General features: G+C 37.5%; 1 protein-coding gene across 1 annotated transcript in view; it reads right to left on the bottom strand.

The window, feature by feature from the left end:
• Positions 1-428: 428 nt before the first annotated feature.
• The window catches only part of SDHAF3 (succinate dehydrogenase complex assembly factor 3), a 37564-nt gene continuing 20344 nt past the window's right edge, over positions 429-17648 (bottom strand). Inside the window, exon 2 of the mRNA XM_037385610.1 lies at positions 429-3814. Coding sequence (XP_037241507.1) covers positions 3611-3814 — 204 coding nt within the window. The 3' untranslated portion in view covers positions 429-3610. The remainder of the gene's footprint in view (positions 3815-17648) is intronic.

The raw sequence follows: 17648 nt of genomic DNA, 5'->3' as shown, positions 1-17648 counted from the left end.
CAAGAGGTCTGAAAATCAACAGTTAAGGAGGGCAGCATGTAGAGACATCTTTCGCCCTCGAATGGAAGATGCCTTTTACAGTGATTCAGCTTTCACCTTCCCTCAAAGGTATGTGGACCCTCTGTGTTCACACTTCGAGTAAATCAGTCTGCTGAGAGATTCAGCCCTCTCTTTGCTATTTGTTTGACTATAGAGAATAAAAATTAAAATAGGTAACAGGCAGGAAAAGGCATGGTATTGCTCCTTCACTAATTGTTCAATTTTTTTACCTAGAAGCCAATGAAAACTTGGCCATTGAATCATTGGTGAATAACTAGCCTCTCATAAACACATATCCAAGATGAAGAAATAGAAAGCCCACTAATAATTCAAAAATATTAAAGGAAGTTCAAATAGCTGAGAAATGAAACTACTTCTTAAATCTTACCTTCAATATGTTAAATTTTTAATTTATTTTTAAGCGAGAAAATCATGTTCTAATAGCTCTTGCTGGACATCCAGTTAAAAAAAGCATAAACCTACTTTGCAGAAATAATAAAACACTGAAAGAATGAAATTTTTGGCTGTTCTTTGTAAGATGCATAACCATATTTTGCATATCAAAACTGGTAATTTTTAATATGACAGATTTCTGAGAACTGCTTGCTTGTCGATAAAGACTTCAGCTCATGCCTTTTCCAGCTATCTAAAACTTCAGCTCCCTTCAACTCCTACCAGCTGCGAGGCAATCACATTAACTGTTACCACAGACAAGGAGACAAGGTTTAACCAAATTAACCAGTGAATTTTATCCCTCTCTTTTAGTTCTAGAAGAGCCAAGTGGATTTAAGATCAACAAAATACAAAGGATCTTTCTTAATGGATAAGCTGAATGGAGAGAGGTCTTTAAGGGCGGTAGGAGCTTTTCAGTGTTTAGTTGTGAAACAGCAATTCACACCAACGCACACGGAACACAGCTTAACACTTTGTACTCATTTCTGAAGTGACCATAGCTATTTTTCATTACAAGGTGGTTAGTATCTTTTTTCTAAGCAACTCTTCTGCCATCTGAATTAGCATGTTGCTTGTAGTTTTCAAGTAATTTTGATGGATGCTTTCATTATCCATCAAACCCTGTGTAAAATTCCCCACAGAAAGTACCCTACACCTTAAAAAAATAAAACTAAGGACAAAGCATCTTTGTTGCTCTACCCTTCTGTGGACAGGATGAGAATCTCATCCTCTTCCTCAATTTAACTGTCATTAACTACACTTGCAAATCAAAGAATTTCACTCATGCATGGTGGTGTAGGTGTTGCAGAGCTTCTGTGGGGCCACCCATGCCCAACACTTGTGTAAGCACTTCTTGGATCAGCGCATTCCTTAATATTAGCACTGGCTGTCTTAAAGCCAGCAATCTTTAGAGATGTTTCATTCCTGTTGTAGAATTTTGGGTTTTGTAAGACTTGTTTAAAACAAGAATGCAAACATTGTACAAAATATGAGCTATCATTGGGAATGGCAGAAAAAAATGTCAGATTTCCTTAAAAAGGGACTGTGGATCTAAAGATGCTTACCCTCACCTCCAACTCACTTTAGGTCTCATTACAAGCTTAGATTTTTCATACATTAGAGAATTTTCATTATAAATTAATTTAGCCTCTAGAAATGCACATTATCTAGGTACACACATGAGTAGACAAATGCAAAACAAGTATTTTAGCTAGTTTCATTGAACTAACAAGTTTCATTAAATGTGTTGATAAAGATAATTATGCTCTGAATTGCAGTATTGGGAATAAATTTGAAGCAACCTGGATATTGACTGGACAGCAGGCAGATGTGTGCTAGTGATCAAGGAGAGGAAACAAACTCTGTTAACACCCAAACATTGCTTTTGGTATTAAAACTGCGTAGATCCAGTAATGGAAATTACTGGTTAATGTACATCTGATAGACGTGCAACAGAATACATCCTTATGCCCTAAACTCTTGAGCTGGGTTGGACTTTTACAGACTTTGAAGTTTAAAAGGAAAATAGCTTTAGATATGTATGAATGGCAGTATCAGAGACAACTTTCAAGCTCCCTGAGCGTACATCCCATCTGCTTCCCACTTTCACGCTGGGGCAAGATCTCGGTCCATAGCAGGCCAGAAGGGAGCTGCCATTCTCTCCAACCATGCCCCTGAAGCACCAGGAACCAGGAGTTGTGAACCTCAGTCCTGCAGTCTGGATGTCATCACTGCTCTTCGATCCTGTCTGGATTAGGCCCTTGAGACTAAATGATGTCCCTACAGCACCTGCAACAAAGGTTGCGGCTGCCAGAGGAAGATGTAGCAAAGCAACTGTAAGTATTCCTTACCCAGGAGTCTTGCAATGGGACTTTTAATAGAAATGGCCAACCTGCAACCTAAAATCCTAGTAAAGAATTGGGAAGAGAAGTAAGGGAGAGAGAAGCAGGCTGCTCCACAAATTGCCCCCCGTTAGGATCCAGGAGCATAGCTTTGGCAAACAGCATGTTGTTACAACTTGAGACAGATGGAACTGTGCTTACTTGTCAAAGCTGTTATCCCCCAAGAGGAAAGAAATTATGTTCTCTTGAACACACTGTGGGTAACAGACAGGGAAAGGTCCAGAAATAGAACAAAACTAATAATATAAAACTAGGTTTGAAATGCAAAAATGAAAGCTGTCTTTTGCACAGAAAGGAAGGTGTGTTTTTCTTAGCAGATAAAAAGCCAGAACTTTCCTTAGTCCCAACAGGGTATTACAATAGGCAGGCACACACTGTCCTGACAAAGACTTGACTTATTACAAATAAATTACTAATTTTTGTCATACGGTATTATCAACAAGTAAGTTCTGTGATTGAGGAGTTTACAAATTCTGACCTATATAAAATATTGACTAAGATGGGTTACCGAGCTTTTAAAAAGCCTTTGAATTCTAACTACAGTACAACCAACTCATGAATGCTTTTTAAACATTTTAGATAGTAACAATAACCCAAGTCTAGCTTTGAAAAAAATGCAGGATTTTCTTCATAAGCCAGTGGTTCCTTCAAGGTCAATTTTATAATGAACTACATCAGTTATTTTAAAACACATTCCACAATAAAGCTCAAGAAGAAAAACAACTTTCAATTTCAACAGCAGTATGTTTTTCTAATACTGCTCATTTCTTCCCATCAAAACAAATCCACTCTAGTACCGTATCTTTGTTCTTTGTCTACTGAATCCACATCAGAAAACAAATGCTAATTGCATCTTTTCCATTAAGGCAGAGAATGACAGACAAACAGAAAGACGTTGTGCCCTATCAGTACAAAGATAAAAAAAAAAAAAAAAAACTTCCTATTTTAAAAATGTCAATTTACTTTTACCAAATTCTTTAAGTCTCCACCTTCCATTAGGAGGGGGGGAAAAATATTGCAATTAACATAAAATCATTGTGATTATACCATTTTAACATTTATTCTTGCATATAAAGCCAAACAGCCAGAGACATCCGTTTCAGACAAGTTATGGCATCTGCAGTGCCCATTATTCCACAGAAACCACATTCAAGTCTGACTGGAAAAGGAAGTTTTCAAAATGCTTCTCTATGCATTACAACAATTTTTAAAACCTTTCAGGTTTTGTGTTCTGAGTCTTTAGAAATACCAATCTTTTTATTAGGTTTGGTGGCCTCGTCCATCAGTTCCTTCAGCTGCCCAATCTGTTCATCACGGAAGTCATGAAGTTTTTCTTCTGTGAGCTGGATTCCATATACAGTCTTTTCTCTCAAGTTTTGTTTGTCCTCATTAATTTGTTGCTGTATCACTGCTGCATAGTTCTAAGGAGGAAGGAATACAAAGGTCAAAAAAATGATTCAGGTCAACTTTAATACCATTTTACCATAACTGCACACTCTTACTCAATCTTCTACAATAGTTTGTTAATCAACACCAAATGACAAAAAAAATACACTTCTTATAAGAAAGAGGAGTTATTAAGACACCTCTAGTATCTATGGTCAATTTCATGTGGCTAGTTTAACATATGTATCATATGTAAGATTAATTCTGTCATATCACGTACTACTACTGAAAACATAACAAAGTTTAATTATAGATCAACTATATTTATGTAGTTACAACTATTAAAATGTTTTCTATCTAGCAGGATGTCAATAGGGTTCACTCTGTAAAAACATCTGGAAGAGCATTATTCTTGAAGGTATGTACTAGAAAAAGCAATCTATAGTTAGACAAATGCCCTAATCCTTTCTGCCTAACCCCTCTCTGCATTTCTGGGAACTGATAAGGTCATTTGCACCCAGCTCTGGACTGCTCCAAAGGCAGCAGGAACTCAGCAACTGTGAGACTTCTGTCATTCTGCCAGTCTGTTTTGGAATAAATTAGCAATATTAAAAGTTAGGGGAGATTAAGAAGGGGTTTCAAGGCCAGATACCTCCATACTGCATGCTCCTTTCCCGAAGGAAAAAAGAAAATGATAACCCCATTTCTGTACTGTGTCAACCATAAGTAAGTTTGATCAGACTTACTTTCAATCCTGTTGTAACAGAAAGCATTCGGACAATGTTTTCTTAAATAACAGCATTTACGTCAGTGGATAGGCAAAATGGTCAGTATGTATTACATCAATACCAGGCTGAGGACCATTACAAAAGCAAAACTTTCTCAACAGCAGAAATGCAGGTGGCCAACAGGTCGCACCAATAATGTGGGCACAGTTGGAAAATTGCTTTCTCACCACTCTGGAGCAATCTTTGACCATTAAAACTTTTCTAAAGTCCAACACTTGATGTTTTGCAAGGACAGCAGTTCTGCAAATCTAATTCAGTTAGTGGTGCTACCACTGACACACTGTGTTCAAAGCCCATCAGTATGGATTTTGTGCGCCCCCCGGGTTGCTCTGCCCAGCACCAGCCCTGCTGCAGCAGCTCTTCAAGAAGCTGTAGTGAGTGAATTTGTGAAAAGCCTCACAGCGTGCATACTCACTGAAGTCAGTGAACCTACCTGGTTGTTTTAAACTTAAGCACGCATTTCAACACTGGGTTGGAAGGGAGCCTAGACTTCCATTTTTCATAAGAGGATCTTAAAAACAAAGCCCACAATTAAGACACTGATTTCAAAAGTTGATTTTTATTGGAAAAATATGGGCTTCTCTCCTACTTTAGTAAAGTATTCTTAAAAGCAACCTTAAGGTTTCAAGCACAACTCTGAATATAGTATAAGACACTGAACTAAAAAAACACCTGTACTCTGAATGAATGAGAATGACAACCGTGTTACATGGTAACACTTTTTTTTTAATAAAGGGTTAAATATCAGGAGTATTCAAAAGCACAGGCTTATAGCAATGAGATATAAGCGTTATTTTAATTTCCAGTTTTCAGCTAAAGGAACCATCATTATTGCATACTGAATTGTTAATCCAGTTACTAACAAAGCTACTAAAGCCACTGCTTCAGCTGTATCTCTAATAATTCCGGAGAAGTCGGTAAGAAGGAAGAATGTTATTCATGAGCATGTGATAAATTATAAAATGATAATATTTACTAACATAAATGCATTACATTGTTTATGGACGATGTCAAGCCTTTCCAAAGTCAGCAGGATCTTACCAGTCCTGCAAAGCTTAATTCATGGCTATTTAAAGAAAATAGATAGATAAAACAACCTGGGCAAACAAATGCAATTTTTTATTAATACAGACTCTGAACTAAACTGATTCCTCATTCCTAACAGAGAAATCTGTAGTGTTAGAACATTGTGTTAACAGTTACCTAATGAGAAAAATAACAACAGTTTTGTAACACTGAGGTTCTTCCTCACAACACCTCTCCCCTTTTTCCATTAAATATGCGTTCAGGACAGCAACACTACAGTTAATTCCTGCAGTAATCCTACAGTGGTATTACCTTATGGTAGAATTAGTCCAGGGTTTAGAAGGAACTAAAAAAAATTTTTTCCTGATGACTGAACAATCAAACAGTAACAAGATAAAAAATAATAATGGGTTAAAAAGCCTTCACTTCATGATTCACAGAATATTTCACCCAGACAGAGGGACAGATGTCAGCAGATCAGTAACACACCAACGTGTTACACACCAACTATTCCACCCCGTTCCATCTTCAAATTTCTGCACAGAACAATCTAGTTAGTATTGACTCTGGACTCCAAAAAAATGACACTTCCATTATACCAAACAACATTCACAGCGCATAATTCAGGAACAATACTGAAAGCAAACCACATGAAACTCTCCATGCCTTATCAAGACACCTAACTACGTGTACAAACCCTGTGCAGGTTCTACAGTAGAAGAAAAGCCCTCGCCACCACTGACAATCAACCACCTGAGAGCAACCTGGGGCTACTGCCGCAGGCATCGGCCACAGAACTGAGGATTAACTGAAGGCCATTTAAAGACCAGTTACAATTTTTCAAACCTTGTTGACTAGAAGACCATCTTTTCCAAAAAAATTAATTACTGGTAAAGAGTCTGCAACATTTTTTTTTATTTTTTTTTTTAATCTAACATCAGACCATCACATTTCACAAAGCATCAGCGTTCAAGAATCCAGAAGTGCTGGTCCTCAACAAAGCCGCAACACCCGCTCTCAGAGCTGCCCTGAATCCAGACACACAGCGATGGACTGCCTTTCCCCACGCCTTGATGCCAGGTGTTCTGCTTCACAGCACACCAGCGTGCTCCCATCTGGACACGTCACCACTGGCTCTTTTTTCCCCACTCATTTTCTAGCTGAACAAGTACATGCCAGAAAGCCTCAACAGTTGCAGTTTCACATCAATTTGCAATGTGAACAAAACCTCAAAACTGGACCCTGAAAACACGCTGGGTTTTGGTTGGCTCACGACAGAAAACAGAACTTTATCACCTCATTTTACCAAATGCAGTGATGCACCAAAGAAAATACGTTTCAGCCTTTACAAAAGCACTGGGGAAAGATCAACTATATGGCATACCTCATTTTCCCTGCCTGCAATGCCAGATGAGGAATGAACAAAGCTTGGGATATTTAAGTGTTTAACACATTACTGTTCCCTCAGAAATTCATACTGTTAGTAGGTAATCAGTGATCTGCAGAAAGGTACCACATAAATTGCTAGTACATAGTACAGAGTTCTGTAATTTAAGATTCAGCTTCTACACAGAAAACGCACCATTTTGCTAACTGCACATGAACTCTAATATGTTGAGCTCCAAAGTCTAGTAACAGCTTTAAAAGCATAATGAAACAAAAAAAACCTGAAAAAAACCCACCCAAAAAACAAGCCAAAAAGCAAGCTAACATTTGTTTTTGCAATACTATACCTTTGGTCACAAAATATGACGATCACAGTGCATCCCAGGCAATAAGGAGGAGCAGCATTTTTGTGTATGCTCTAGTTTTCATTAGAACTTAACAGATACAGAACTTAACTATTTCTTAGTGTCATCTCCCCTACCAGCTGACCTGAAACAAACCTTTACTTAGCTTTATCAAACAAGGAAAATTACTTCACTTCTACCTTTCATTTTATTTTGCATATAACTCCATCTTCCAAATATAACAAAACTCCTTTGTCAATCATGACACAAATCCTTGGCAGATTTTCCCAGGGCATCTTACTTCAATTACAGTTCACACTGTGCTCACAGAACCAGAGACACGAGAGACAAAATGGAAGACAAGTAAGCCTGCATCCTCACAGAGCTAGGCTCAGCACACACAAGGATGGCAGAGGTACACAGGTGCTCTCTCCTCCCTTGCATGGAGGGTCAAGCGTGGCAGGTCAGTCAAGGGCAATCTCTGCCCCTTAGGTTTTTCAGGATTGTTGGCTGTTTCTTTGTAAGTAGCTCTGCCTGCACCAGCTGTATACTTTCTGGGCACCTACATGAAAAAGACCAAACAAAAAAAAAAAAGCTGAATGGTTAAAGCCTTTGCCCCTTGTATATGACTGCTACCAGAAACAAAGAGGGTCAGAATCAAGCTCAAGTCAAGACAACCTCTTCTAACCATTGACCACCAAAAGCTGATTTATACACTGTTCGATCCCAGCATGCTGGCCATGCGTATCACAGACACCCTCAGAGTCCGGCTCCTCCCAGTATCCATCCCAGTCTTAAATTAGGATAACAGTCTGAGGTACAGACTGGCCAGGTCTCCGCATTGCCAACAGTACATGCGGCCAGAGAGACACTCTGAAACATTCTCTGTATCGCCGATGAAGAGAGGCAGATGCCTCACCTGAATGCTCTGATGCACTCCTTAGAGATATTGGTTCTGCCCACAGATCATGTTGGCATCTACAGCATGCAAGATGAATCCAGCCATTAGGCTCTCCTAAAATCCTATGACGTTATTAAATTCTTGAACCCCCAAGTGATTTCTAAAAAAACACAGAAAGTATTTGCTGTAGTCAATAACCACAGGGGATTTTATTCAAATTCACTGACTGAAGCAAGTGCACCATTTTCCTCTGCTCTCTGATTCATAAGCATCCACAGAATGCACAAATTCATCAAAAGGGCAAGGGGATGGGTGAAATTTGAGTTTTTAAAATATCACACATTACAGAAAGGGTATCAGCCTTGCTGTTTTCAAAGTTGAGAAAGGATTAAATCACAGAACCAAAAGCCCCACTCTCCCTGACTGCCAGATGTACTCCTACCTGGTCCAGTGCATGCTGATATTTATCTCACACGTGAATATAAAATGCTGATAGACATTTATGATTTAATCATAAGATTAAATGGGTTGAGTCTATTTGCCCATTCTCACCAGGAAGAATGGTAATTATAATTTCTGGGTTTTTTGGTGTCCTCAACATGTACAATGATACATTTTAGACAACTGCTTCAAAAATCCTGTAAGATTCATTTAGACAGAAAAAGGCAGGATATGTCTGTTTACAGTAACTACCTGTATGATTCACTTTCTTGCCAGATTTTCTCTTAAGAAAAGGTCTAAAATTTTAATCTCACTCAAGCAGTTAAAATATAAAGCTAATATATTCATCCGTTCCAAAAGGCTATCTCCACTTGCAGTCAAATTAATGACAACATTGATAAACAACATTACCAGATCACAAGCCGCTACTCTGAGATGTGTTAAACACACAGGGCACAGTCAGGCACTGAGAAGCACTATCAAACTATTTTAAGTTGATTTTTCTCTGAGTGACATCAAAAAAACAAGCATGGCCTGACAGGCCACCCTCCTCACTCCCTGGAAGTCAACTTAAAATTGCAGCATTTCAAATGCTGCTGCTACTACTAGGAGCAAAATCAAACACATGCTGCTGGGACGGTAGCATGAAGAAACAACTATGAACAAACAGCACAGCAAGGAACAACCTGTTCCTGTTATTGTACAGAGATATGTTGAATTAATTACTTTATGCATGTTCAGATAGATTTCTGCAATTGATTTACTGTATTTTTACTACAAAACTGTTTTGCTTGTTAAACCAAGTATCAGCAAAAGACAAAATCTTTCTAGAGTGATTTTTAAATAGGAGATGCACCTCATGGAATTCCAGAGCATCTTCATATATTTTACCTGAAGCTGTGAGTATAGTTAGAAATATAATAACAAACCAAGAAAATTCTACCACACTTAAGCTCAGTTTAATACAGAATTTCAGTGGATATTTTCGTATACACATTAAGCCATCCTATACTTCACCCTATAAGACCATTTTAAATAACAAATAAATATTTTTAAAATTGCATAAAATACAATTACTGTCAAAGAAATTATCTAATCTGAATAAACAGTTACGTGAAGTCACACATCCTCTAACAGGAACAATATATGACCAGATCATTTCAAACCACCTTCGTTTTTGTAAAGGACACACCATGATCACTTTTTAAAAAAAAAAAAAAGTCAATATACTATAAAGGGTGGTGAGTAAGCCTTCCTCCTGCTTTTGAAAATCCTCATCAGATGGTATTTGAATAATACCAGGTAATGACATATGGCTGGTGTTATCAATTTGTTACGTGGAAAATTAAAATAGTAATTGCTGGGAAAAGGGCAACAGAATGAAGATGGGAATTTTGTTCTGAGGTACCCAGCACAGCAGAGGACCTCCGGGGAATAAAGATGTCCAGCTCCTACTGCAAGTCTTGACAGAATGTCAAAAAACAACTTTCTCTTCTGGTATTTAAGTCACACGTGATGAATGCTCAGGTAACAGCAAACCAGAGGCAACTCTTAGCAAGAGGAATTTCCACAAACATTCAGCACTGGCTTAATGCTACTCCAGCCGAAAGCCTAGATGTAGGGAGAGTGGTTACTGAGTAGTTGTGCAAAAAATGTTGGAATAACAACTGTAGTGTGAGCAAAAGAGGGAGATCTCAAAGAGCATTCTATTTCTGAAAATGCTGTAGGACTTTACATGTAACCCTGGAAAACACCAACATCCAAAAGGTATAAGGCCAAATGTTTCATCCACAGATACTACAGCTCCAGTGCAGCAGAAAACTCACATTCTGAAGCAACATTAAGGCCTCTAAAATGACATTGTGCTCCAGTTAAATAAAGTATTACAAACAAGTTTGTCATCATAAAAATATGGTTATGCTACAGCTACAAACTTATTTGTCATAGAAACCAATGTTCTTCCTCATGTTTTCTTGTTCTAGCATCCCTTTCATTACCAATGTCACAGCACAGAATCCATCAACAAAATGTTTAATATCTACCAAGTGAGGCACAGTCGTGCAAAGCAACACTAAGTTTTCTGGTTTCAAAACCAGGAAGATTTTCCCAGCATGGATATGTTAAAGAACACCATAGAACAGCCCGTGGTTTGGGCTAAGGTAGCCATAGCTGCAGTCGGAGAACTCAGACGGTGCTGCAGGCAGCAAAGGCTGCAACAACAGAGGTAAGCAAGCAAATACTTTTCAGGTCCTGTGTTCATCACTGCTTATCTTGAGGTATTACTTAAATAATATTCTAATTCTCTTTGCATTTACACACAAACCTCTGTCACTCAAATTAAACATACTATAAACTCAAGCTCTGTGGCTGGAGTGAAGCACCAGGGTTGCTAATGGACAGGATGTCAGTGGCTACGCTACAGGCTACAGATTTAATTAGCTCTTCTGTTAAACGATTTATCTATACTTCACGAGAGCAATTTGGTTATAAACACTGCTGTTCTGAGATCTGTTTACCACCTTCTGACAGCTTTTAGACATAAAGAAACAGACAAGCTAAAAACTGCCATTTCTGTTACACTTCAAATTTCAGCCATCCTTCATATTTTCCATTAATAATAGAAGGGTTCAGTTAAGCAGAAGTTAGGACATAACATATTAAATAGGTATGTTTTATTAAGAGGTTTGCTATTTATAAAAACATGAACACTTAAACTGACTGAGTAGCTTATATGACCAACCATAAGTACACTACATTGAAACTTTAAGCACATATTAGAATCAAAAAATTTGCCAGAAAGAATAATTTATTTTTATTAAAGCTGAAAAATTACTATTTTAAAAAAATGCAAGCCCTCTTTTCAGAAATTAAAGGAAAGCACACTTTCATACAATTTTTTTTAAACTTCAGATTACGTGAAAGAACAAAACCAGATTTTTTTAAGCATTTTTTTCTAATATAGCAACAGTGCACACTGCATTGCTCCCAGGGCAAGATCCCTGTTCTTTGCCTGTGCATCACCACCTGTTGAGCAGGGCAGCTGAGGAATCCCCAAAGGGAAAAAAAAAAAAAACAGAACGGGACTAAACCAGAGTTGTTAACTCACAGTCACTGTCCCTGCCCCTCTGCTGAGGCAGCCACTACGGTGGCACTCCAGAAAGGGAAGGAAAAACACGGACAGCAGAGCAGTACACAAAGTTCATTTAATCACAAATGCAAAACATAGCAGATATAAAAATGACATGGTTTGCCAGAGGCCAAACCAGTTCCTCAAATACTCTTCAAGAACATAAATGTGGAGAATCCATCTCACTACAGGATACATCTCCTACCCCCAAAGGAAAATAATGCAGGTAAAATAAAATCCTCCCTTTTCTAACAAATATAGCTAACTTTAATTAATGAGAAGCTCTAAAAACAAGTTGTGCAAAAAGCAGCTTGGATAAGCTATTTTGTATTTCAGTCCATTATTAGATGGAAAGATTTGTAGAGGCTATTTCAAGCCAAGAGGATAGCCTAGCACTTGCAATGGGATTGTCTACATCTAAATATTTCATGTCTGAGTGAAATTAGAGACGTAGGTTGTCTTCGTGCTAAGCATCAGAAAGAGAAACTTCCATCTTAAACATGTGATGACTGCATACACTGTCCTCCAGAGATGTGGGTCTCATCACTGCGAAAGCAGCTAGGTATCTCTCTCTCTCACTGGCTGTAGATGACTGGCTTCAATCAACCTTCTTCCTTTCTTATGGTAAAAGGAAAGTGTTCATTAGTTGTTTTGTTCTGTGTTTTTTTAATTACAAAAGGCAACAAAAATGCCACTTCTCCTTGAATTAATCTATAATCTCTCCCCTGGAGTTTATTTTATCTTTGAGCAATGCTGCTGAAGTCAGACTCAGCAACATCCTGAAGCAAATCACATCCTTAGAAAACTTTGAATTATATATATTTTAATTTCTGGGGATGAAAGACCATGTCACCATTCCTAATTACAATGCACAGAGGTAAAACAGATTTCTCCAGGACAAAGTCACTGGATTGTAAAAAATGGGAACAGTCAGAAAATATCAACGTTTTCTAAAAGTTAATCTAAAAGGAAGAGCCACAAGAACTTTAACAGGATCACATTTTCCCAGGAGATTTAGGAAGGATGCTAGTATATGTGATTATTGACCAGATTTCAGGATAGTGATCACAGTAACACAACAACGCACATACCGCAACTATACAGAACTGTTAACATATAAGGGTTGGGGGTTTTTTTGGTTGCTTGCTTGTTTGCAGTTTGGGAGGAGAGAATGAAAAATTTTTCAGCTAAAATGGAGCCAGGCAATATAATTATGTAATACTTAGCAATCAGCATGGAGAATTATTATTTGATCAGGAAGGTATAAAATAGACTACTTTTTTTTAAACAGTTTACTAATATTGTTAAACTGGAAAAAATGACATTTATTTAGAGGAATGTGAAAAAAACTCAAGGATTAACTCAGCATTGTTTATAGCTTAAATAACATGTTATTTAATCTTTTTTTTCATGAAAGCCTTATGAGATCATAATTTGAGGTGAAAGTGGGAAGTCTGTGGCCTGACCATCAAGGTAAACATATATAAATGCTATTAAGTTTGAAATGGAGCACAACGGCACTACAGTACATCAGAGTCACTTTACTGTCATTTGTGGGAAAACAAGCTGTGATTAATTATTTCTTTCTGGATGCACAATGCTTACATCAGTATTGTACACCAGGGCCAAAATCTAGGTCACTAAAAGCTTTTTGCATCATCTCCTAACAACCATAGTCTTTGAGATCCTCTCCACTCACGCTAATAAGCTCCACCTCAGGCCTTAAATAGCAAGCTTGAGCTCATTCTAGGGAAGAAGGAAGGGGGGAAAAAAATCTGAACATACTAGCCAAAAAAACGAACATTTAAGAAAAAATAAATTACTAATTACATTCTGAAAATAGACCAATCTAAAATGCAGATGCAGCACAAAACGGCACAGGAGGAAGAGATAGGAGGTAGAACAATGGAGATGGTCACACAAACGGGTTCCAATGACTCAAAAAGAACATGAATCTCTTCCCTTGGACAGGTTCTATCATTCAGAGTGTGAGCTCCACTGAAAAAAAGGACTTTTTTATGAAAGGATAAAAAAAAAAATTCTCTGAAGTATACAGTGTTTGAAAGCCTTTTATATGGGTATTGGAGACAAAAATACTTGAAAGAGAAGTATAGTAAAACCCCATTAAAACTTAACATAGTTAACAACAACAAAACATGGAAAACTATTCAGTCTGGACCTTCATCTGTAAAAACTCTGATCTAATTACACTGTTACTAATACCAAACTCTCAGACTGCTGTGACTGGACAAACAAGCTACAGACTGGAAAAGTTAAACTTCTTTCAAGAACATTGTTTCACGTTTTCATATAAATCCTAACAAATTCTCAGTGGTTTGAAATACAGAAACTGAGTTCAAGAAATAATTATTTTGCTTCGACATTTTACGCTGTGCATGGCAGCTCTTAGGCTAGTAAGAAAGCCACCCTGTGCTTTTGTCTACTGCTGATGCTTTGTCTGGCAAATACTATGCTACAATCTCACAGAATATTCAAGGTTTTATCACATGCTGTTAATTTAAAGCAGGTCAAGGAAAAGTCTGGAAGTGACAGTATCAGTTCGTTTTTAGAAACTTAACTTCCTCAATGCATCAGTTATACTGTAACACTTCCATTTAAATATTAAGCTAGGAAATCTTGACAAAGTGCTTCACTGCAGATAATTCCCAGACTAATATCACCACTAAGTACAGGCATTTTACCTAAAAAAAACTAAAGACTGTTTTAGCAACATAATCACACACCTATAATTAAAGCACACAATGCAAACATCACTTACAGACTCCCGTATCAATTCTTTTAATAGAGGACAACCATGTTAAATTTGCAGTTATTTCTTTCAGAAGTATTACTTCCAGATTTTCAAGGAAGACAATGATTTCACATCTAGATATTCACAAAAGGAAAATAAAGGCTGTTTCCAAGACAACCACATTAGTTTCCAGACTGCTAGATACTAAGAATATACAAAAGATTACGTATCCCAGATGACACTTGAAAGACTTTCCACGTATGTTCTCCTACTCAGTTTATACCCAGTGAAGCATTTGAAGTCTACATATACATATTTGAAAGAGACTCAGTATTCTTATTTTTCCATAACTCACATTCCTATATGCTCATTAGAGCCAAAACCTTAAACAAATACAGTAACAAAGAAAACCTCAAGAATAAACAAAAATTTAATCTGCTAATAGGCATCTTGTATTGATTTCCCTGGCACAACGAATAACCCTTCTGCTCAGGGTACACTGAATTTTTTACTTTAATGGACCTGTAGAAGAATAATGTGCTTGAATGAATTAAGTAAAAAGTCAAGGACCATATTCAATAAACAGACCAGAAGGTCATCACTGTAAAAGTCAGATCCATCCCTTAGGACAAACAGACAGAAACTTCTCCAGTTTTAAGTGAACATATTCTACGTTCCCTGTTCCAATACAACGGGATACTAATCTAGCAAAGCAAATCTGGCAACTGAAAATACTGAGCCAAAGACTCATTTTCTTGGCCACAGTCCCTCTAAGCAACAGGGCAGAGGGACAAGCCCTACTTGGGTGCTTGTGGAGGCGTTTCAAATAGACAAGCAAGGAGTCACTGAAGTTTATCTACCTGCTTCTTCAACACGGCACAAACATTTTGAGGTGTGCTCTTCACAGAGACTGGTCATCAGTGAAAGAAAGCCTACACACAGGTAGACTCGTTACGGTTGCAAAAATAAAAAAAAATATTGGCACTGGGAAACACAGATGTTTTCTTATAAGGGTGCTACTCAGGTTAAGTATCATGTTCACTCTAGTACTTTTGAAAGTACTACTCTATAGAAATAACTCTTGTGTATTTGACCATAATCATTAGGTTACAATTCAATCCCTCCTGCTTTTAAATAGCAGCAACAGGGCATCTCTATGAAAATAAATGCATACCGATGTAACTTGACTTTTTCCTTAAGACAACTAACAAAATACAGGTTTATATTTGTAAACTCCCTCCATGGAAAGAAGGCTTATTACTGCAAGTAACATGTACTTCATAGTAGTTAATAAAAGGCAAAAAAGATTAACTCATCAGTCTCTGTGCTATACCCAGTGCAAATTTTTAAAGTTCTTGTTGCTGCAGCAAAAGATGTTAAATGATGTTCAAGTTTTGGATGAAATATACACTTTGTATACACATAAGCATACCTCTGTCAAATGCAGTTAATAATATAAACTGTTTAGAAAGTCATATCCTCCAATCAACAGAACAAATCACAGCCTTTCCTTCTTCCTTAGTTTTACTGCTCTCAGAATTACAATAGAAAGTCCCTTACTCTGTTTTGTTTTCCTGAAATATTGTAATATAACACACATGCAGCCAGAAAGTCCTCTGATACAATGGTGCAGACAAAAAGGGTCAGAGAAATTAAAAGTTCCCATTCTAAACATAATTCTAAAATAGTGCTGATTTTGTTAGCAGTTTCTTAAGGTCAAAAAACTCTAAAGCCTACAAATCTATGTATCCTACCGAGGGTTTTTAACTTGCAGACTTTTATACAATCTCTGAACTGCTTCAGAAGTAGCCACAGAAGTTAATTGAAGAAAACAAATATGTAATCAGTATGTTTGAGAGCTGCTATAAAGGAGCATACATCTCTCTCTACTGATTACATCGGAACCCCCAAATCTGAAAAAACAAAAACCTTCTGTAGTCATCTGCAAGTCACTACCTATTTATCCTTTTATCCAGTGGCTCTGACATTTAAGAGGATTTTTAGACCGTCTGTCACAATACAGCAAGTATGGGTTGGGCTGTCACACAGGACTGAAGGGATTAAGTACAAAAGGAAAAAGGCAAATTCACTGATCTGCTGAACAAGTTTTAAACTTCAGTGAAGTACTGTAGAGACAGCTAATTTGAAAGCATTTCTGAAAAACTCCACAAAGTATTCTGTACTGTTCTTGGGGAGATCAAATACATATTGAATTCAAGCCTGAACATGTTCTCCTGTAATCTCTATACAATACTTCAAAATTAACTCACCTAAACCTCGTTCTGTTCCTTCTTTTTTGTTTCTGCTATTGCAGGAGGTTTCCCAACTTAATAGTTGGGAAAGGGATCTTGCTTTGAATTAGCAAATGACAGGGAAGACAGGGTATGGAAGTAATAAAGGGACGGAAATCAAGTAAGTGAAATAGCTTACAGTAGTACATACTTCATTTTGAAATGAACAGTCAGTTAAAAAAAACCTTAAGCTTCTGCAACAAAAATCCAGACTGCCTACTTATTTCTAAAAATTCTCATCCACCTAGAACCTCTCCTTTTTCTCTGTGCAATCAGAGGCTATCTGATCCCAAAACACATGTTGAACTGGAACAGAAGTTAATTTAACTCAAGAATGTAAAGGAAAGCATATTTAAAAGAATGCAAAAACACCAGCACCAGGAAATTACCGAGGCAAACTTTCAGAAACACAAATGCACCATGTTAAGATTGGTCAAGCCATCTTAGCCCTGTGGCCTAGCTGCCAGCCTCCCAAGTGCTTTCACAGCCAAGTACCACGGTCTTCAGCTACGGGTAAAGCATTAACATTTGCAGAAGCAGCCTGCTTGCGGAGTAGGTATCAAGAATGGGAAGTGTAGCGTATTAGTTCTGCTTGTATGTCAAAAAAACCCAAGATAAACTACCTCTGCTCTGAGTGAAGTAGTACCATTCAATCATTTTGGTATGGTACATCTGCATCCGCTCAGGTGCCCTCTCCACACTAATACAATGATAGTTCTATCATTAGTGTCAAATTGCTGCACTGTTTGTTTATACTGTATTGAGAGACAAGTCCTTTTTCTACTTTATATGATCAGGAAGCAAAAAGTTTTC

This window comes from Falco rusticolus, chromosome 4 (assembly GCF_015220075.1).
Source record: "Falco rusticolus isolate bFalRus1 chromosome 4, bFalRus1.pri, whole genome shotgun sequence".
Taxonomy (NCBI): Eukaryota; Metazoa; Chordata; class Aves; order Falconiformes; family Falconidae; genus Falco; species Falco rusticolus.
The sequence above is the reverse complement of the archived record's forward strand: the minus strand, read 5'-3'. Positions and strand labels throughout refer to the sequence as shown.